Raw genomic sequence first — 21787 nt, 5'->3', positions numbered from 1 at the left:
TGTGATTTTAAATTGTAAATCCAGAGACATCAAAATCCAAATCTGTATCTTTTCCCAGTTGGAACTTTAAAAGTTGATCAATGGCAATCCCAATGCTAACTAATGGGAGAGATAGGCCTTGCAGTAGTGAAATATAAATTTAGAAATGTTTCACTATCAGGACATGTAAAACTCAAAAGTACATGTCCTACCTTTAAAATACCCTGCACCCCACCCATAGGCCTGCCAAGGGCCTGCCTTAGGGATGAAGCTTTTGTAATAAAAGGATAGGTTTGGGCCTGACAACTAAGTTTGGTTAACTTGCAAGGTCGGAATAGCAGCTACCATTGAGGTGCATGCAAGAATTGCCCACCCCTGTTGAGCCACCTCTTACCCAATAGAGAGGTGAGTTACAGCACGATATTAATCGCATTCCCACTAGTTCCTTTAAACTAAGAATAAAATGTACCACTGCACTTGACTACGAGATAACAGATGCACCAACACCATTGGGTGTAACAAACGATAACAAAGCCTGGATGAGAGAGATTGTAAAGTTTTAAAGATTTTACGTTTATTATTGCACTGTAACACTACTGCTTAAAGGAGGTTTGTACCACATGGGATGCCAGTGTGTATAGTTTGGAGCCACATGCGAGACACTCATACCAGTTAACCACCTTTCTCTCCACATTCTTTGTCTCCCTAGGTCCTTGCACAGAGACTACACAAGCTTTGAAATGTAGTTATTACTGAATGGTAGCACATTATTCGCACCCCCATTCAGTGTAGATATCAAACACCACTTTCACTGCTTTTACACATATCGGTCCTGAAGAATTGCCACAGTATTTTATTAACCAACAGGACAAGAAACATATCGACCCAGAGAGTAGAGCATAATAGCAAATGACTACCCCTCCCTAGGGGAATTGCCACTCTATTATATACTTTTAATAAGGTGGATTACCAGCCGTAAAAAAGCTTATTTACTTGGAATATCCAACGTTTTTTAAAACACGCACTCACTGCACCACACCGTATCTACAAACCCACGGGCCATACACCCCCACTTCATCATATGGCAAAGGAACAAAAGATCTCCGACAAAGAGCCCCTTCGCAGGTGCCGTTGGACATTGCAGCGCCGGCCCAACGAGGAGCAGGTCCAAATGATAAAGCATGACACCTAGCATGCTGGGTGTGTAAGGACCCTAGTTCCGCAAAAGCGGGATCCCCCATCCAACTTCCTCCTTTTGCTAGTTCCCCCCACCCCCCTCCACCACCACTAAGTTGCTGGTGGTTGGCGCCAAACCTAGAGGAACAGCTTCCATCTCTTTTGTTCAGTTAAAAACTGCACACACAGCTCTGCAGTGGCCGGCCTGAGACCTGTTTAATGGGCTACTGAAGTGGATGGCACAATCAGTGCTGCAGGCCTACTAGTAGCATTTATTTTACAGGCCCTGGACCCATATAGTGCATGTTGCTAGGCACTTAAAAAGTAAATAAAAAATGCCAATACTAGGTAAGCTAATGTTACCATGTTTTGGGGAGACAGCAATTGCAATTTAGCACTGATAAAGTGCCCAGAGTCCTCAAACCAACAAAGATGTGGTCAGACAAAAAAAAGAGAGGAAGGAACGTTTGAGGGTACGCTGCAGAAAGGGACAGGTCCAACACCGTCCTAAAGTTTGACTCCAACTAACAGTCTAGAACTTATTGGGCTTTAGGAGAGTGGTGCATTATTTGAGTCCACAAGTGAGTAGCGTGAGGAATAAACATGAAGCAAGCAAATGTCATTTTTTTGGGGGGTGAAAAATGTCTGCTTAGAGTGTGGGTGGGAATTACATTTTTATAAAGGCTAATATTTTTTGCATGACTCATTGTTTATTTTCTTGAGGTCAAATGTGGTTATGGTATGTAGCAGCTTTCAGTGCTCTAGCCCAATAGCTCTGAAGCTATTGGGCCAAAGTTCCAGAAAAGGCTTTTGCTGTGGTATTGCTCTTATGTGGGAGATTTTGGCAAGAGGGTTAAGCTCTTACTTTGCATGAAAAATAAATATATACCACACATTTTGAACACAACAAATAATATTCATTATTTATCAAACTCTGTATACAGAACATCTGACATTGATGTATGATTCCCCTTGTACTACTAGAGTTAAAGAAAGAGATGGAGTTGCTTCTTTGTTTGCTGCACATAAATACCTCACTCTAATACCTACAGAAATTAGCATGAGTTACTTTCTTTTCCAGCTAAATTATGCAGAGACGAGGCTCAGTCAGTTGGAAAACTGCCACTGCGAGAAGACGTGTCAAGTGAACGGTGTGATCTATCGAGACAAAGACTCCTGGGTAGAAGATGATCATTGCAGGAACTGCACGTGCAAAGTAAGACTTGGCAACTGGTTTCAGGGGGTGGAACTTGTCATTACGGCATTGGAATTCTTCCTGCATGCGCAGTGCTAAATCTGAGGACAATGGCCTTCTTATCGTGTAGTTAGATATTAAAATTCTGGGGATATGAACCTTCTTAGCATGCTCTTAGATGCTACATTTCAGGACAATGGACCTCTTAGAATGATCTTGGATACTAAACCTGAGTGCAGCGGCCTTCCTATGAGCCATGAGATACTAAATCTTAGGGGGTCGGTCTATGAAGCGTGCTGTTGCTACCATTGTGAGACGATTTGAAGGAAAAGAAAAATTCAATTATATTCAATGTGACAGCTCAGAAAATAGCATTGTTTCTCCTTGGCAATGCAATCTGATTGCCATTGTATCCTCCAGAAGCACACCTTTGTCTGAGAATATCAACATGCTGGCTGCGCTCACAGCTTTTTGTGATCTCTATTGTCATCTCTGTCTTTTTTAAATTCAATATCCCAATTTTATTCATAGGGAGCTAGACGGGCCCAAGTAAATACAATATACAGATTATATGTTGTGCATTTTACACATAGGAAAACAAAACTGAACGTGGAAGATTTGATATGTAAATCATGTCAGGATGGAATCATTTGATACATATCTAAAGTGGAAACTTTGTGTTTAAAATAGGAACCAGGCTGTAAGTCTCAAGGGTGATTGGCAGGTGCTGCAGAAGTTATTTACATGCAGGTCAGGGAGGGGCAGGTCCAGCTTATTATCATGAAGGGACACCTACCTGAGGATAACTAAATTGTTTCTTAGGGCCAGATGTACGAACTTTTCATTTTGCATGTCATTAATTGCGTTTTTTGTGACTCGCAAAAAGAAATGTACTAATGTGTCTCATATACATTAGCGAGTCCCAAACAGGTCGCAAGGGACCTGCTTCATCAATATTCATGAGGCAGGTCGCAATTTGTGACCCATTGGAAATGGGCAATAACACAGGGATGGTAGCCAGCTGGGGACAGCAGACAACCACGTCTGTGTCTGTGTTTGCTTTTTAAATAAAGCAACTTTTTTTTCAAATGCAGCCCATTTTCCTTTAGGGAAAGCAGGATGCGTTTAAAAGAAAAACGTGAAAAGTTTTCTTTTTCTTTTTTTAAGGGCAAGCAGTGGTCCGTGGGATGACTGTGTACTCTGGAATTTTCTGGGAGCCCCCTATTTACAACGTTTTCGAATGGCTTACCAACAACTTGCGAATGTTTTGCGACCACATTGCCAGTTGTGAAACATTTGTAAATACTAGTGTGACTCACTATTATTGAAGGGACGCCCTTAACATGCCCCTTCCTAATAGCAACTAGAAGACCTTATTTTGCGAGTCGGTAATAAATTACCGACTCGCAAAATAAGGTTGGTACATGCCAAAAACAATTTTACCGGTTGCAAACGGCCAAATGGGCTGGTTGCGACCAGTAAAATGCTACATACATCTGGTTATTAGTCTCTTACCACTGTTGATTGCAACTGCACACGCTGCTTGCACATGGGGATTCGGCGTGTTCATTTTCATTCACTGGTGGTAATCAAGGTGGTAATCAACTGATCTTAAGCGTGTATACATTATTGTATGTGTAGTCGACAAATCTATCAACATTGAGATGAACTGTGTAATACTTATATTCAAGTTGTCTCTTATTTTTTTGTTTTGTTTCTCATATTATTCCACACTCTTTTGTCCATACATACTCTCCTGTTTTCTCAGCATTGTTTTCGCATCCTTTCTCAAACTTTATTTGTTTTTGCGCTGACCTTACTATTGTTTACTGTTTCTCTATAATTTTACTTTCTTTGTCTTTTTTTTCCCTTTTATTTTGTTTTCTTGTTCTATTGGTTTCTAGTATTTTTTGTTCCAGTTTATTTTTTGTCCTCCTTCCTACTTTTCTTTACTTACTCTTGTTTATTCCCATATTTGCTTCTAGTATGTCTTTGCTTTTTTTTTTACCCCTTTCGTCCTCTTTTTTTTGTTGAGATTTTCTTCCTGTTACTAATATTGCTATTAGCCCATATTATACATTTCCGTTGTTTCCATTTTATTTATTCTATTTTGCTTTCTTTATATTCATTCTTTCGTATCTTTCTTATGTCTTGATTTCTTTCGTTAGACTCACTTTTCATTGTACTTTTACTCTCTTTATTTGTGTTACTACTTTCTACTCTTTTGTTTAACCTGCTCTATTTCCTTCTTTAGTCTGTTTCTATCACTTTATTCCCAGATTATTTTGACACCTTCTGCATCTGTTTTGTACTTGGTTTTCTGCTAGGCACAGTCATAACTCCTGCCTTTTTCTCTAAATTTCTTTTCAAATTTAACCCTATAGAATGGAGCAGTGGAATGCAGGAGAATGTTATGTCCTCCTCTGAATTGTTCTCCTAACTCACTCCCAGTGCACCTGCCAGACCAGTGCTGTAAAGTTTGCAGACGTAAGTGCTTTTTAATGATTGTTAGTTATTGCACCTGTTCTCTGCTTTCATTTTCTAACTGCTACCTGTGTGGGATACAACAATTACAGGAGACCTAAGGGATCATTGATTGAGAATATATCAAATTGATGAATGAAACTCATTATGAAATTCTATCATGCTGACTAACATTTGCCTTTAGCAACTTTAATAGAAGATGCTGACATTCTTTGTGATAAGTCTCGCATTTGACCTGTCACTAAAATTGGATGGCATAATCGGCTTGACCAGTGTTCTGGAATACATGCAGGTCTCTGGGTTTTTATAATTAAATTGACCTTTACTTCCATTGGGGCAGGAAAGATGGGGGAGAGGTTGTAGCCTAACGACTAGGGTGGCCGACCTCGTAGCTGGGATCCGGGTTCGAGTCTCAACATCCTGTGATTCTGCACAAATCACTTAATCTCCCTGTGCCTAATAACATGAGTATGTCCATCTATTGCGCAACTGGTGCTCATGTAAAGCGCTCTGATTTCTTTGGGTCCAGTTCGTGCCAAATAAAGCATTTTTTTCTTATGAAACAATTGACACACTAGAGATAACAATCAGTAAATAACTTATCAGGTGAATCTCAAGTGCTGCCTCCCTAACTAGACAAATAACACAACTCATGGTTAATAGTATCCCTATGACTGCTCATCTCACTGTCCGTTGGATACCCACAAGCAATGTGGACTCTATGACAGCTGTTGTTAACCTGGGTTCCGAGGTCCGCTGTAGGTGCAGAATGCCTATTCCGGGGGTCCGCAACAGCTTAGAAAATGTTAATTAAATCATGTTAACAGATTAATTCAGTGTATATAAATAAAGGAGCAAAATTGAAAGTGTTAAAATATTCTGTAAATGTGAAGGGATTAGAAATTGGAGAAAAGAAATTAAATAGCTAAACTCAGATCAATTTATTAGAGCACTGCATGTGCAACAAACAGAATATAGTATAGACAATGGTTGGCCTCAAATGAATCTAGAAAAGTCTGTAACTGCCCAAAAAAATTATTATTACAATATTTTTATATTTTCTTGTGACTCAAATAAAATATTTCATAATTTCTGTATACTTGTTAGGGTTTTTGTGTGTATTATTTTGCAGTTCAAATTTTCGAAAATGCTTAAAGCGGGGGCCCTGGATTCTAATAATGACTCTGTTGATGGTCCCCAAATTCCAGTAATAATTTATTGGGGTCCCTGGTTTTCAGTTAAGATTAAGTTGGGGTCCACAGAAGAATTAAAAAGATTAACCAATGCTGTCTGTCATTTAATTGTACAAGTTGCAGTGGCATAATTTGTGGCATTAAAGATTGTTCCCTTGTTGTGGCCATTTTACCAGGCAGCAGAAAGTACTAAAACTAGAACATAGGTGTGAGAAACTGGGTTGGTGGGGGGTGAAACTCTACTCAAGCAACAGCCACAATCCTTGTCAGGGTGAACCACAAAAAGTAACTACATTTAAATTTGCTTAACTCTCTGGTAGCATAGCACAAAATCAGCCAGGCTTAACTTCGAGGCAATGTATAAAGTAGATATGCAGCACACAAACAGTAACAAAGTTATAACTCAGCATAAGAAAAATTCCATACCAATTTAGAACAGTAGAGTCAAATTTCCTAAACTGTTTGACACCAAAATAACAAAACTCCAATCAGAAGAACTGGAGATATGCAGTTTCAAAGAATCAAGCCAGTATATTGCCTCAAAGCACAAAGCACCTATTAGAAATGGGGTCTCTAGTTGGCAGTGGTTCGCACCCTGTCCAAATAGGGACCCTCACTCTAGTCAGGGTAGGGACACAAGATAACTCCTGCTCTCCCCCTTGGTAGCAAGGAATGAGCAGTCAGGTTTATCTCAGAGTTAATGTGTAAAACATTTGTACACACACAGAGAAAGACAGTGAAAACAGTACAAAAGGAGTCCACACAAGTTTAAACAAATAGCCAATTTAATTCAGCCCTTGCAGGTTCACATCAACGAAATCAGCCCCTGCTCAGCAGCATTCCAAAATGCCCAGTGGCCAGTCCGGCCCTGAGTGTAGTCCTTTCACTCCCACGGCAGAAGCAGAAAGCAGCAGGCCAGCACAGTAAAGTAACAGGCAAAGTGGCAGTCCCACCTAGAAAATCCAGCTCTTCTTCCTGGCAGTATTCCAATCTAAGAATGTTTTCAAGTTGCATCTCTTAAAGGAGCACACAACAATTCATTAACAGGCCACAAACCATGTACCTCTGCTATCGCTCATCGCCTTTTTGCTTGGGTTTAAACCTGTACAGCACTCCACTGGTTTTTGGCTAGATTTACTCACTCACATTCATACATACACAGTTGAGTGCCACGGCATCTAACTTATCTAAATGGCACATATCTTTCTATTTTTGGAGTCCTTTACTTGCAAGCCTTCCACTTTTTTCTGGCTCTTCTGATTTCCACAAACAGTGAGCGCTTTTTGCAACGAATTTGCATATGGGAAGAGCAAGTCTGTAAAAAACAACACACATATCTATGCTATTTTTTAGTCATTGCAATAAATCGTGCAATGAAAGCTTACCTTGTTTTCTTGCACATTGTAGAAGAAAGCTGCTGAAAAATGTCAGCGCTCAAATCATTCAGCTGTGTCATTTGTAGGTCGAATGTTGGAAGGCTGCCCTTTCGTTGTTCTAGCAACAACTAATTCTGAAAAGTGTTTTTTTACTTTACTAATTGGTATTAATTGTATTTTATATCGAATACATTATCGTTAGCATATTTTGCAGTGCGCTGAGCAGTAAGCAGCGTTCTATTCCATCCATACATCATGCTTTTTTTGTACTATAGAAGCGCTCACTTTGGGACGGATGAATCAAAGGGTTTTGCCCATTCTGTGTCTATGGGGAAATGTGTTGATACATATGGCCCTTTGAGACATACTCCATTAAACTGTTTCTGATAAGGGGAGGAGAGCAATGCTATGAATTGTCAGGCTCTTTCTACATCTTTCCGCCCGTGCTTTGCCTGCGGAGGGTGCACGGCTGCTCCATCAAACGATGGATAGCTTGATGTCTCCTTTCAGAGGACACGGATCTGGCCTGCAGCCAGGCTGCAGACGGAAGCAGGAATTTTTCATTGGAATTTCACACTTTCAGATTAGAGGGTTCAGCGAATGCCACATGTGTCTCTCGCTGCAAATTAATATTAAAATGTCACTGTCTTGCGATAGCATCTCCAGGCGGTTTGTCCGTATCTGGCGCGCTCCAGATTCACTGACACCGCTCCGTAATTGACAGATGTCTATCTCGGCTGTCGAGGTCTGGGGAGGAAGCGCAGCTAGCCTGGTCTGCGACAAATGAGGGTTCTTGGAGCTTAATATTTTTTTAAGGCAGCTGGGTCAGGCGCGTTGCTTTTGGCTGGTTTGTAAAAACTCAGGTACAGAAGGTCTGAGGATCTTGCAGCTGTATTACACATCTGCGTAGGTGGTATTTCCTCCAATTCTAGAAGGTTGCTCCCTAGCCATGAAAAGGTGTGGGCGGGGGATTTCGACAGACGACGAAGGAAAATTATTTATTTATTGGGGAAAGATGTACCGGGCCGGACTGTGAACTGAAACCGGCCCTGGCATATTGTTCATAGTGTGGAAAGATCAGTAAGAGAATTAGTAAACACATGTAGCTAAGCTGTACAGCAGATGCCACCAAATTAGCATGCAGGAAGTTCAAATTAGCACAGATCACATTATAGATTCTAGACTTGAGCATCCACTGCCATGCAATATGCATAGGGGTAATTAGGGTGAGGATGTAGCCTTAGGGCTAGAACGGTCGACCTCGAAGCTGGGGAACTGGGTTCGAGTCTCGGCAACAAAACTAAACATCCGATGATACTGGGCAAATCACTTAATCTGTCTGTGCCTCACAAAAATAAATGTGTCCTCATGGAACGAAACTGGTTCTTGTGTAAAGTGCTTTGATACCCTATGTCTCGGTTCTAGTTTGCGCTATATAAATAAAGTCTAAAAAAAAAAACATAACGTGCCAAAAAAAGTGTAAGACACAAACAGGCATCTACCACCAACACATGCTGAAAGATAACCATGTACTTTTGTTATACATAGGTGTACTAATATTAGCACACCACGTATGCACATATAAGCTTCATGACATTGTGGTGGGTGTATTTTTTTACTTTTGAATTAAGGTTCCTAAATGGCAGGTGCTCATCTTGTACCGGTAAATTAAATGAGAAAATAAAAGTGTAACATCACGTTATAGATTATAAAGATGTATCCCATTAGCACATTGCAGTTTCCAGGGTGTCCCAAAAAATGGTTGGTGTTGTTTATGTCTTTTTTCTGCGCTGGCTGCATGATAGCGCTTTTTTGCAACACAACACGGGAGGGGGGTTGTGAGAAGGTACAAGAAGGGCGCTATGATACTGCTGCCAGCCGTATCTGGTCCATAGCGCCTTGGAACTGATGGTAGTTTGAGGGGAGGCAGTGGCCTGTTTCTGTTTAGCACAGTGGCTTCTGAAAGTCTTGAAAATGCACCATATGCCCACTCATTTAAAAAAAAATTCTCCGTGGAGAACCCACCCGAACCCCCCTTTAGGTCATTTGTGCTCACTCGATACGTCAGCTCGCCGCGATGTGCTCCACCACAAATTTTACGCCTCGCCTCTTTCAAATGTCACCAGCCGCCACTGCTAAATGGTGCAGTTAAAGCACATTACTTCAGTAATTCTTTCGTTTGTATGAATTCCCAATTATCTGCAGGATAGGATGTTAGTAGAGCCAGTGGTGTAGCCCCTGCTTTGCAGGGTGCCTGGTCCCCAGTTTCAGGGGCCCCACTGGCACTGTGACCAGATGGCAAGCCCCATGACTGAGAGCTCGTGACTGGGTGCAAGAGATGGGGGGGGGGCGGTTCTCCATATTTTTTTTTAAGGCAGCTGGGTCAGGCGCTTTGCTTTTGGCTTGTTTATAAGAACGGAAGTACTGAAGGTCTGAGGATCTCGCAGCTGTATACCACATCTGTGTAGGTGGTATTTCCTCTATTTCTATAAGATTGCTCCCTAGCCATGAAAAGGTGTTGGGGGGGATTTCGATAGACGATGAAGGAAAATAAATTATTTATTGGGGAAAGATGTCCAGGGCCGGACTGTGAACTGAAACTTGCCCTGGCTAACGGCTCGCCCCCCTCCCCCTCCCCCAGGGTGAAAGGGGGGTGCAGCAGAGTGGTTTGTGAGGGCCAGTTTCAGATGATTTTGTTTCAGGGTGCTGATTGCTGACCCCTGGTTACAAAAACGGCCTCCTAGGGTCCCAAAACCGGCCCCCACCCTAGCGGCCCACCAGGGAAACGTCCGGTACCTGCTATGGCCAGTCCTGGCCTGAAGATGTAGTCTTAAGTCTAGCGCAGTCGACCTCAAAACTGGGGAACCGGGTTCAAGTCTTAGCAGGGACGCTCAACATCCTGTGAATCCGGGAAAATCACTTACTCTCCCTGCGCCTAACAACAATGAATGCGTCCATCTGTAACGAAACTGGTGCTCATGTAAAGTGCTTTGATACCTGATATTTTTTGGCCAGGTGCCCCACTGGCACTGTGACCAGATGGCAAGCCCCTGGCCTTACAGCTTGTGACTGGGTACAAGAGATGGGGGGGTTATCCATTTACTTTGTAGGGTGGGGCCTCAAGTTTCCATATGCCACTGAGTAGACCACGCTGGTGCTGTCTGGAGAAGTTGCTTGATGTCTAGATTCTATCACACAATGCATTTTGAAGCTGTGCTATATAGTGACCCTTAATCCCAAATTAAAATTTTCATGGTTTTGATATGCTTGGACTCTCAATTAGCTTGAAAGGCGACTCATGTTTGGCAACACAGTGGCACTAATAGCACAAAAAGCACAGGATCAGAGTACAAAGGGTGATTATCCATGACCTACATCGACTCAATTTACTCAACTTAATTTAGTGGTATCCAGGGCTAGCACCTGCTACACTAGCTTGTTGGTTGCCAGTGAACTACCATTGCTACCCATGGTCTCAGGGTTCATGTACACAGTTGCAGTATAGGAAAGTGCACATCTTTAAAAGTTCTGTCCTTGTTAAATGTATGCTCCTTTTGCCATCAGTTAATTCTGAGCAGGAAATGGAAGCATGGTCAAGGGTCCAAGAAGGTGTTCAACCATGTGTTGCTGCTGGTGGTTAAAGGGTGGTAGAAGTCACTTCAGGTCTGCCGGCATTTTAGTGAATTGATATCCACGACCGCACAGAGCTGATACCCATACTTACACCATGCCCATGAACGCCAGTTACTGCGGAAAAGTACTGAGTAATGCGCACTGTTAGCCATGCAATGTAAACCATGCAAAACGAATAACTGTTACTTATTAAGTCTGTGGGATTTCAACATATGGCTTCACAGAGTACATGGTAAGTATATTTAAGTGTGTGTCTGGGTCTTTCCCTCTCCCTCTCCCTCTGTTTGCTCTTTTTTAGACACTTTCTTCAAGTATCTCTCCGTCTAAGAAGTCCTATGCTGGCTTTTATTTTCCTTCACTCCCTTGCTGTCACATTTTCTCTTGCCCCCACTTCTCGCTTCCTCCCTCCTTCTTGTTCCCTCTCTCATCAATCTTTTCATTCTGGTTTACATCTTTCTCCTTCTAACCTCCACTCTATGCAGCCTTCTCACATTTTCTGTCCTTCACCATTTTTCCTGCTACCTTCTTCCTTTGTCTTTTTTGCCATGTCATGCTTTTTCTGTCCTACTACATCTTTTCTTTTCATCTCTCCTATTTTCCGGGCTTCAAGTGTGGTATGATGTGAGTGTGGCGTGGGAGGTTGAAAGTATTACTGGCCAGGGAGTACTCAGTGGTTTGCAGCCTTCTGGTGAGTTTTTGGTTGATCTTGGCACAGAGAGTGCTCCTGTAGTTCATCTTGTTTGTGACTAGAGTGTGCATGATGTCGTTCTGGGTAATAATTGGGAGCCATTTAAAAAGCTTCCTCAACATCTTCAGTTTGTGGATGCATGTGGTGGTAATGGCTTTGACTTGGTTAGTCGTGTCGAGTTAGCTGACGATGATGTTGCCAAGGTTCTTGGCATGGTTGGTAGAGGCGGATGATAGTCCTAGCTCTGTCGGCCACCAGGTGGGGGAAATTTGTTCTATCCAAAGATCATGATTTATGGTGTTGTTGGTAAGTAAACAAAGTGGAATCCACTCAAGGTGGTGATCCCTAAAGTGATGGGGAGACACACAGTGGTGTTTAAATGCCCCTCACACACCAACAGGCCCCTTGGTGTCATGCTTCATCATCGGGGCCTTCGCACCCCTCTACGGGATGCGGCGTGCTACGACTCGCGGGTACGCAGGAGCACTTTGAAGTGAACTATGTGTGGGGGTGTGTGTGTATATAACCAAGGTGTGAGTGAGGTGAGGTGAAAAAAAGTGAAAAAGTTAAAAAATACCTTGCACGTGGGAGAAAAACAGGATTTTATTAATCCCCGGCTGGTATTATTAAAAGAAGTGCAGAGCGTGGTTAAGTAGATACGAGTTAAGGTATCAAAAACCACTGTGAAAGTGTCAACATGTTTCGGAGGGCACAGCCTCCTTCTTCAGGACAAGGGTTATGCACTTACCCTCACCTTACTCACATGTAGAATGTAAAAGTGTTTCATTAAAAAATTACCACTATGTGTAATATTCCTAACAATGTTATTTAGTGTTAGTGAATGTCGTTGCGCCCAGTTGGCGAGAGAACCTGCAAAAAGAAATGCATACTTAAATACATGCCAGCAGATTCATGGAGAAGAAGAAACAAACCTTCTCAAAATATCACAAGGTCAAACCAAAAAATGCTGGGACCTTTGTGATGAAAAACACACAAAAGGACATCACTGTACTGACACACACAAATACAAAACACATAATTACTCTCAGCTCTGATGGAAAGAGAGCATACAATCATAAGGAGAAAGTCTTACTTAGAGTTCTAATATGTAAAACCTCATGAGCCTAAGCGTATATTGGGGATCCCTCCTTCCTGCTCAGAAAGACCTAAAACAACATTAGTAATCCGGGTTCAGTTGGAAAAAAAGGAAAGTATAGAGTCTACCATACTTGTGGAAAAAACGTTCGTCTGCTGTCACCCATTAACTCACGGTTACTGCACACGCCATTCGCCTGCCTTCCCTCAACGCGGCTCCGATGAAGTGAGCCTCTCTAGAATCAGGGCCTTTATATACACTGCCCCTCGTGATAATTAGTGATGGCTAATTAGTTGATGAGAGTCGGTATATGCCCAAATACGGAGAACGCCATCGCCGGAGATCCGGTAATGCGCTCCCGTGAAACACTGCCTGCACGCATGCGCAGAGCCGCCTGTCTATTGCGCATGCGCGGTCTGATAAACCGATCGCGCATGCTCCGAAAGGGGAACGCTTAACATTAGGACCGCGGAGAGGTGATATCTCCGTTTGAAATAACAGGCTAAAACTTGAAAAAGGGCAATCAATCAGATTCCTAAACCGGGATCTAAATCGATATGAGTTATTGCACATTACTGTTAATTGTAAATGTGTACTGTTTACAAACAAGGGGGCGGGAGGCAGGGGGGCACTGGCGGGCTTACATTATCCCTCGCTTTTTTAAGAAACTGGAATGAATTAGCTATAGGGCACCGATGGATCTGGAGTGCCATGCGAGGTAGTCACGTACATACACACATGTGGTGGCATTATGTTTGAAGGCTAGGAAACCAAAGTGATGTTTTTGCAAAACTTTTTTACGGGCAAAACAGCCTAGGTGATTTTTTCAGACAAAGTTATCTCAAGAGGTTCCACGGGATGGAGTCATTCAACCCCGTTACGTCAGTTCCCAACCTGAACACCCACCGTTGTTCCTTTTCCAAAAGGCCCACCTCTGAGGGTAATTGTTCAATAACTGTCCACTGCAGTTCATTCACGCAGTGTTGATGTTCAATGAAATGGGTACACATTTTGGTGGTGAGTTTTTTGCATCTAATGTTACTTTTGTGTTCGTTGATTCTCGTTTTGACAGGTCTTGTTGTCATACCAACGTATTCTTTTCCACAGGGGCACGTGATTAAATATACAACGTTCTTGCTGTTGCAATTTGTGAACATACGTTGCTCCCACTGTGTCCCATTTGAGAAAGTCAAGTTTAGGCTTTTTTTAGTGAGGTGGCAATTGTTACAGTTACCACATGGGTAGTGACCATGTAAGCCCTGAAGTCTTGTTTGATCATTTTTCGTGGGGGGCGGTCTTGTATGGACAAGCATGTCTCTCAGGTTCCTGCCCCTTCTGTGGGCAAACAAAGGTTTCTCCAAAGATAGACCACTACTCGTTAGAGTGCGCCAGTGTTTGTTTACCAACTTGGTCACTTGGTTGGTTACCGGGCTGTATGTGGTAACACATACTGTTCTTTTTTCAGCTTCCTCCCTACGAGGATTGTCCTCTAGGAGGGCTTCACGATTATTGTTCCTGGCCCTTTTTGATGCTTTTCTGATTACAGGTTCAGGGTATTTCCTCTGTCTTAGTTTTATACTAAGGTCCTTGGCCTGAGATTTATATTTAACAATATCACTGCAGTTCCGCCGTAGGCACAGGAACTGTCCATAGGGAAGGTTCTCCCTCAGATGACGTGGATGAAAGCTGTCAAATCTGAGGAGGCAGTTCCTGGCCGTTGATTTGAAATGTGTTTCAGTTTTTAGGGTTCCTGCTTCATGATAAATGTTTAAATCCAGGAATACCATGCTCTGGTTGGACACCTGGTGGGTAAACTTCAAGAAAGCATTCTGGTTGTTAAGCCAACCAGTAAAGTCAGTTACCGTGGTCATGTCTCCTTCCCAGATAACCAGGATGTCATCTATATATCTCCGCCAGGTACGTATCTTCGTCCTGTATGGGTTATCTGGGTGTAGAATTTTTGTAGACTCAAGATGATGGACATATAGTCCAGCCAAGCTCGGGGCAAAAGTACTGCCCATACTGGTCCCATGTTTTTGCCAGAAGAGGGTGCCTTCGTACTCAAAGAAATTTTTAGTAAGGGCCAATGAGATACATTCAAGCACTACATTCCGTGGGGTGTGGTATTCCCAGTTTTTTGAGTGTAGGACCTCCTCAATGATTTGTAAGGTCTCCTCATGTGGGAGGCTCGTATAGAGACTCTCCACATCGAGACTGAGGAGCATCTGGGAGCTAGGGTCAAATGTCTGGTCTTTCAGCAATTGGAGTACCGCCTTAGTATCCTTCAGATATGTGTCAGTGGCCTGCACAATTGGTCTAAGAAAGGCATCCGCAAATTTGGACAGAGGTTCCAGAATGGATGAGATGCCTGAAACGATGGGGCGACCGGGAGGGTTGTCAAGGTTTTTGTGCACCTTGGGTATAGTGTAAAAATAAGGAGTTCGTGGGTTCTTTTGTATCAGGAACTCCGACTCCTTCTGATTTAAACACTAGTTTTTCATTCAGTGGGTGAATTTTGTCATGCAGCTAGTGGGAATTGGTTGGAAGCTGTGACGCTCCAGGGTTCTATGAGGCTGGATACCTTTTCAAGGAGCTACTGCTGAATTAATTTTCAGTGATGGTAGAAGCTCATAGTGCACTTGGTTTTCTTCCCACCTCACGTGCATTCTCCCTATGCATGCTTCACCACGGTGTACGCATCCTCCAGAACTGTAAGAAAATATATTTCTGGTCACTCCTGCAGCCACTAAGTCTTCATGAAGACCTTCATGCATTTAGGAGCCCTTATGCTTTTTGTGTCACTGTAGTAGATGAGAAGGAGGCCAGCCACAGACTTCTTGGTGAGAAATTTTAGTCCCTGAGTATCATCAGGAGTGTGAAGTCTTTGAGTATTTCGGTCATCTAGAAGGGCCCTCTTCTTTAGGTGTTAGCTTCCCAGTTTCAGGATCTCTCCCAGGATCCTGCCATTTTTCAGTCCTGATGATGATCCTCTCTACTTAAGTAATCAAAACGCCATCAACTTTGTTCTTTCTGAACCCTAGCATTAATTACTTTGTGTTGCCAGAGTCGGATGTTATGAACGCTTTATATGTTGCACTAGTATTACAATATCACATTGAGTATCATGTTTGAGCATCAAGCAAGCTGCCTCAGCCGCATAAACCTAAGAGTTATTGTTTTTTTCTATAATATATATAATAGCGTTGGACTTGGCCATTTGTATAGGGTCACTCCCAAACTTTTTACCTTCACTCCTCCTATTTCCCGAACCCATTTTGTTGGGTTTTAGGACTCTGGACACTTTGTAACTGCTAACCAGTGCTAAACTGTTGTTCTCTCTCCTTTAAAAATGCTGAAATTGGCTTACACAATTAGCAGAATTAATTTGCTTTTAAGTCCTTAGTGAAGTGGCGCTACATATGCCCAGGGTCTGTAAATTAATAGCTAACAGCATACATTGTGCCATCCACTTTAGTGACATTTTTAAAGATTTGTCAGGCCTGTCATTGCAGCCTGTGAAGTTTAAACTGCAATTTTTATCTGACAAAATAAACCTTTTGACTGGCCAAAACCTTTCTTTTTAAGTCACCCCTGTGGTAGGCCCTAAACAGCTCATGGGGAAAGGTGAATTGTAATTAAAATGTTGAACATGTACTTTTTAGTTTTATATGTCCTAATAGTGAAAAACTACTACATTCTTTTTTCACTACTGTAAGGTCTACTCCTCCTATAGGACAACACTGGTTACCTTATTACAATTAATAAGTGATACATTTTGTTTGGAAGCAAGTAGGAATGTCATGTTTGGTATCTGAGGAATTCTAATTTAAAACCTCTTTATGTGTAAAGTCAGATTTTAAGGTCAGAATTCTGAAAATGCTGCTATTAGAAAAATTGCATTTTCTAAACTCAACCATTTAATGCCTGCAGCCTGCTCCTGAGTCACATGTCTAGGTGAAGTTGGCAGATGATTTTTCCATCAGTCAAACAATTGGTACTTGTATAGCACAGCTTATCACCTGTGAGGGTATCCAGGCGCTGAGTTGCTGGCTTAGTCAAAGTGCCAGGTCTTGAGGTTCTTGCTGTAGTCCATCAACGAGGGTGATGTTCGGATGTGGAGGGGGAAAGTGTTCCGGCACTTGGCGGCGAGGTGAGAGAAGGAGCGTCCTCCACTGTGGCTATGGCTACAGGTTATTTCTCTCCAGGTGTTCGGTGTGTTGATAGTTGATAGCCTTCTTCAGGACTTTGGCTGGAAAAGCAGCGAGGAGCAGCGAGATGAGGCGATAGTTCTGGAGATCACTGGGCTTTCCAGAGGGTTTCTTGAGGAGAGGTCTGACCTCAGTGAGTTTCCATGCATCGGAAAAGGTGGCTGTGGCGATGGATGTGTAGAGGATGGTGGTGGTGAGTAGGTGGATGATCTTGTTGCTTCCTAGGTGGAAGAAGCGATGGGGGCATGCATCGGTGGGTGCTCTCTTAGTAGATGGAGTCCATTATGGCTGTGTTGTCCGGTGTGTTGAGCTGTTCCCATGCAGTGGGATTGTGGTCAGGGGAGGTTTCCATAGGAGTAATGAGGCTGAGGAGGTCTGTGGGTTGAAGGTCAAAGTTCCGGTGTATATCTTGTAATGGAAGTGATTTGGTAGAGCAATGCAAAGTTCCTGTGATGGAGGTAATGAGTTATCTGTGGCTGCTGGGCAGGAGATCTGTCTGATGATGGTGAAGAGTTTCTTAGTATGGTCGGCGCTAGCTTCGATGCAGTCTTTTTTGCATCTTTGACTTGATGGTGGTATTTGTTTTGGGCTGACTTGAAGGTGGCTCGGTCTGTGTCATCTCTGCTGATGCACCATCTACTTTCTAGTTGTTTACAGCTGCGTTTCATTGCACTGAGCTCCTGCATGTACCAGCTGGCTTGTTTGGTTTATCTGCAAATTTTGGTTGGTTTGGTGGGGCAACTCAGTGTATGGCTTTGGAGATCCAGGTGTTGAAGTTCTCAACCGCCTCTTTTATGTTGGTTGCGGCATTGAGTTGGGTGGTATTGAAGGCGTTTGTACATTGGCTCTGTGACACTTTGCTCCAGCTGCAGAAGGAGTTGTTGGGAGTTTTTTTTTTGGGGGGGGTGTGAGCTGGTCCAGGGGTGGTCAAGTGGACAATGGAATGATTGTTCCAAGTGAGTTTTGTGGTATGGCTGTGTTTGGCTCTGTTGCTGGACAGGAGGTTATGGTCTAGTCTAGTGTGTGTTCAACTCTGTGTGTGGAGTCTATGATCATCTGGGTGAGGCTGATGTTATCCATTTGATCCAGGATATTGGCACAGCTTGTGTCTATTGAGTCGTCCAGGTGGAAGTTGAGATCTCCGAGGAAGATGTAGTGCTTGGATTTGATGCCGAATAGGGCGCTGAAGTCTGTTATGGTGTCACAGAGGCTGGTTCTGTGTCTGTAGGTGAGGGTGCCTTTGATGGTAGTTTTATCATTGGTGTGCAGTTGGAAATGTAAGTGTTCTATAATCAGTGTGGTTTTGTCTTTGGTGGTGGTGCAGTGGATTGAGTCTTTGTGGATGATGGTGATGCCACCTCTATGTTTGTTGGAGCTGTTCCGGTGTTTCATTATATAGTTGGTGGCCATCACAGTGGGGATGTGAGGTCCCATAGCTGGGTGGAGACAAGTCTCTGTGATGTAGGTCACGTCAAGGGCAAGGGTGGAGTTGGTGTCGTAGACTTTGGTGGCATGTTAACAGAGCAATCTGGCATAGATCAGTATGTATTGTAAAAGTCGTGGGGGTTTTGGCCTGTGGGTTGCAGTATTCTACGAGGGCTGGCGGTCCTAGGTTGCAGGTAAACTGCCATTGGTGTCAGGAGAATGGGCCTGCTGAGAAGCGAGGAGATGCGAGACAGGAGTTGTTGCGGCAACCGGCATCCAAGGCTCTGAGATCTGAAATGGAGTACCTGTGGGTGTCCGGAAAGCCAGTGTTTCCAGATGCTGGGTGCAGTCACGACACGGACAGGCACACACAAGCTTGCCTTTGGCAAGCCTTTGGTGTGAGGCCACCATTAATTAGGTCCTAGGAGGGGCATTGGGGGAGGCGGGTGGAGGGAAGCGGATGGGGGTAAAACAGGAGCCAAAATGGCACCATGGTGCCAATGGGTTGTGGGAGCCCAAAACCCAAGCGTTGCTAAAAATGTTTGTGTATTCCTCTGAGACAGCATCAAAGTAAAGGGTCTAGATATTGGCATTGTGGGCTATCCTGGCTTCATGAGGGGGGCAGAGTTGACATCTATCACACTTGCACTTAAAGGAACTGGCCCAGTTACCACACAAAGGACTGTCCTATCACGCCCCCAGACAAACTGGTACCAGGGCAGGGAGGCAGGAATTTCAAGACACTTCTGCAAGGCGAAAGCCCATGCAGTCTCTCCCACTTCAAAGTAGGCATCAGGTATAAAAATTGGACCCCCAGACCCACTTTTCAGTACACTACTGGACCTGAGGATACTACAGAAGTAGAAATGCACTGCTTCCAGAGGACTGACCATGTGTTTGAGACATGCCCTGCTCTCTGTGAAGGAAGACTTGACCTGCACCCTTCATCCTAGGCTGACGTGACTCCAAGAGTCAGCTGACTGACCTCCTCTTTTGAGCAACACAGACACAACAAGTTCCAGAGGCCTCCCTGCAACTGCCCAGCTGTCCTGCAGCACTGGACATGCACCTGTACCTACCTGAGCCCTACTGGCCTCTGCTGGAGTGGGCTCCTGATATAGAGGAGCCCCTCAGGTACTGGACTGTTGGTGTGGCATTAGTTTAGCTTCTGGAAAAAAAGAAGAAGTCTGAAGTTTTGAGCTCTTGCGGACACCAAGATCTTGCGACATATGCCGACCAGTAATGCGAAGCTCCTTGGCGTTACAGCGACCGCCGTCAACTCGAAATTTGCACTTTGTACTACAGCATCGACAGCGTGCAGTGACTGCTAATGTGAATTATCAGCAACGATTATCCGCATCGCCTAACAGGATCTTTGTGCTATAGTGAGAACCGTCTCCTATGCCGTGCATGTTCTTTGCGCTACAGAGACCACCATCCACAACACACTATTTGCTTCTGACAGCCTCCCACACTGCGAACAGAACTCTTTGCACCAGACTTTAGTAGTTAACTTTTTCAACAGGACTAACCTGGTCCTTGTTTCCAACGTGGATGCCCTGAAGGTGTGATTTTTACCCGGTCTCTCACAACCAGATAACCGTGAGTGTCACTTTGTGATTTAGGTGCTATACTTACCTTAAGAAATTGCATATCTCCATTTCTATTAATTGGATTTTTGTAGTTTAGGTTGTCATTTTACTTACTATATTTTACTCTATTTTTGTATGTGGGAGTGGAAAGAGATGGTGGTGGTCGCACCACACCTTCTGATGTTAGGGGTACCATTCTTACCCTACCTCAACAACTCACTTTAAAAGGCAGGCTCACCGCAGGCAGTTGTCAACCAACTCCAAACAAGGGCAACCCTTCTAAAATTGTTGGTGTTTAGTATTAATTAGCCAAAATCGCACAAGACTCCTTCGCAGATGCAACTGTTCATTGAAGCCATTCTTGATACGTGTTAGACCTGACATCATTGGCTTGAGTCTCTCCTCCATTTTTTCTGTTTGCCTCTACTGTTTTACGATGGTTTGCTGGTATATGCTTTGGGCGCGGTGCCACTGCTGATCAGTGCCACAGCGCAAGTGCTCCCTATGTTAAATTGATGTATCTATTGTATCCATGTTTGGCTTATTTGGTTTACTATCAGTCCCTAGTCTAGTGCACCAGGAGTGCCGGGGCTTGTAAATACAAATGTCGCTCGTGGGCTTGCAGCACGTGTTGTGCCACCCACAGGAGCGGCCTCGTAAAAGAATGTCTACGGGTCGGTCATTGCGAGACCCACGTGCAGTCTGGTACTGTCACGCCGGCTGCGCAAGTATACCTACTTGCCAGCCCCCCAAACCTTCCCTTGGCTTCATGTTAGTCACCCCTATGGTAGGCCCGCGGGCAGGGTGCATTGGAAGTCTAAGGTAGGACACGCCTGACCAAGTTGGCATGTCCTGATAGTGAATTACCGCCATCTTCGTTCTTCACTATTGCAAGGTAGCCTGCTCTCCATTAGTTAGAATGGGCCGCCGGGATTATTAATGCTATGATCCTAGCTGGCTCGGGGAGCATGGTGCAATGTCGAGTTTGGTATCCCTGAACTCGGGGTTTAATTACGCATCCGTTGGTGTGGATGGTTTTTGGACTCTGGGTTCGAAAATAGCACTTTTAGAAAGTGTCTATTTTCTTGTCTAACCATATCTGGTTTCTGCTGGTCTTGCGTGTGTGTGACAGGAGCTGGGTGGCTCCACAGGTCTGGATAAGTCAGTGTGGGATGAGTGGGACATTTACGTTGAGAGTAGGGGGAGAGTAGTTGTTGATAGCCTGCCTTGCCTGATACAATGCTGGCTCCACCTCCTGCCAAGCGGCTGATGGCTCTGTGCCTGCCATGGACGATCCTAGCCCCACCTCCCGCCAGGACGCCGATAGCTCTGCTCCTGCCAGTGTCAATGCTGGCTCCACCTCCTGCTGGGCGTCTGAGGACCCAGCCCTGCTCAGTGAATAGGCCAGGTGCTTCTGCCTGGCTCCGCCCACAACAGACCCAGGATGTTGGGAAATCTCCGGCATGGACAAAGGGATCAAAGCCGAAAAGGGGTATAAGAGAAGGACCCCTGAACCAAGAATTTAGATCACTTCTGACAAGGAACCCTGTAACCAAGGACAAGAGGCCTGCTGATCTAATGACTGCCTACCCCTTCTGCCAGTGTGCTGTTGTTGGGGGAATCCTGCAGTGCTTCTTTATTTTCGCCAAGGAACCAGGAGAGAGGAACTGTGTGTGTACTCTCACGCTTGCTAAGAAAATCTCCAAGGACTGGAAGAGTGCCAGTCTCCTGCCGAAGTCACA

The 21787-nt window shown here is 44.0% G+C and overlaps 1 protein-coding gene across 1 annotated transcript in view; it reads left to right on the top strand.

Moving 5' to 3' along the window:
• NELL1 (neural EGFL like 1) overlaps positions 1-21787 on the top strand; it is a 3816074-nt gene that overhangs the window by 966091 nt on the left and 2828196 nt on the right. The window contains exons 8-9 of the mRNA XM_086959505.1: positions 2237-2371; positions 4735-4837. Coding sequence (XP_086815631.1) covers positions 2237-2371; positions 4735-4837 — 238 coding nt within the window. The remainder of the gene's footprint in view (positions 1-2236; positions 2372-4734; positions 4838-21787) is intronic.

The sequence above is a fragment of the Lissotriton vulgaris genome, chromosome 2_2, assembly GCF_964263255.1.
Source record: "Lissotriton vulgaris chromosome 2_2, aLisVul1.2, whole genome shotgun sequence".
Lineage (NCBI taxonomy): Eukaryota > Metazoa > Chordata > Amphibia > Caudata > Salamandridae > Lissotriton > Lissotriton vulgaris.
This window is presented reverse-complemented; position numbering and strand designations above follow the sequence as displayed.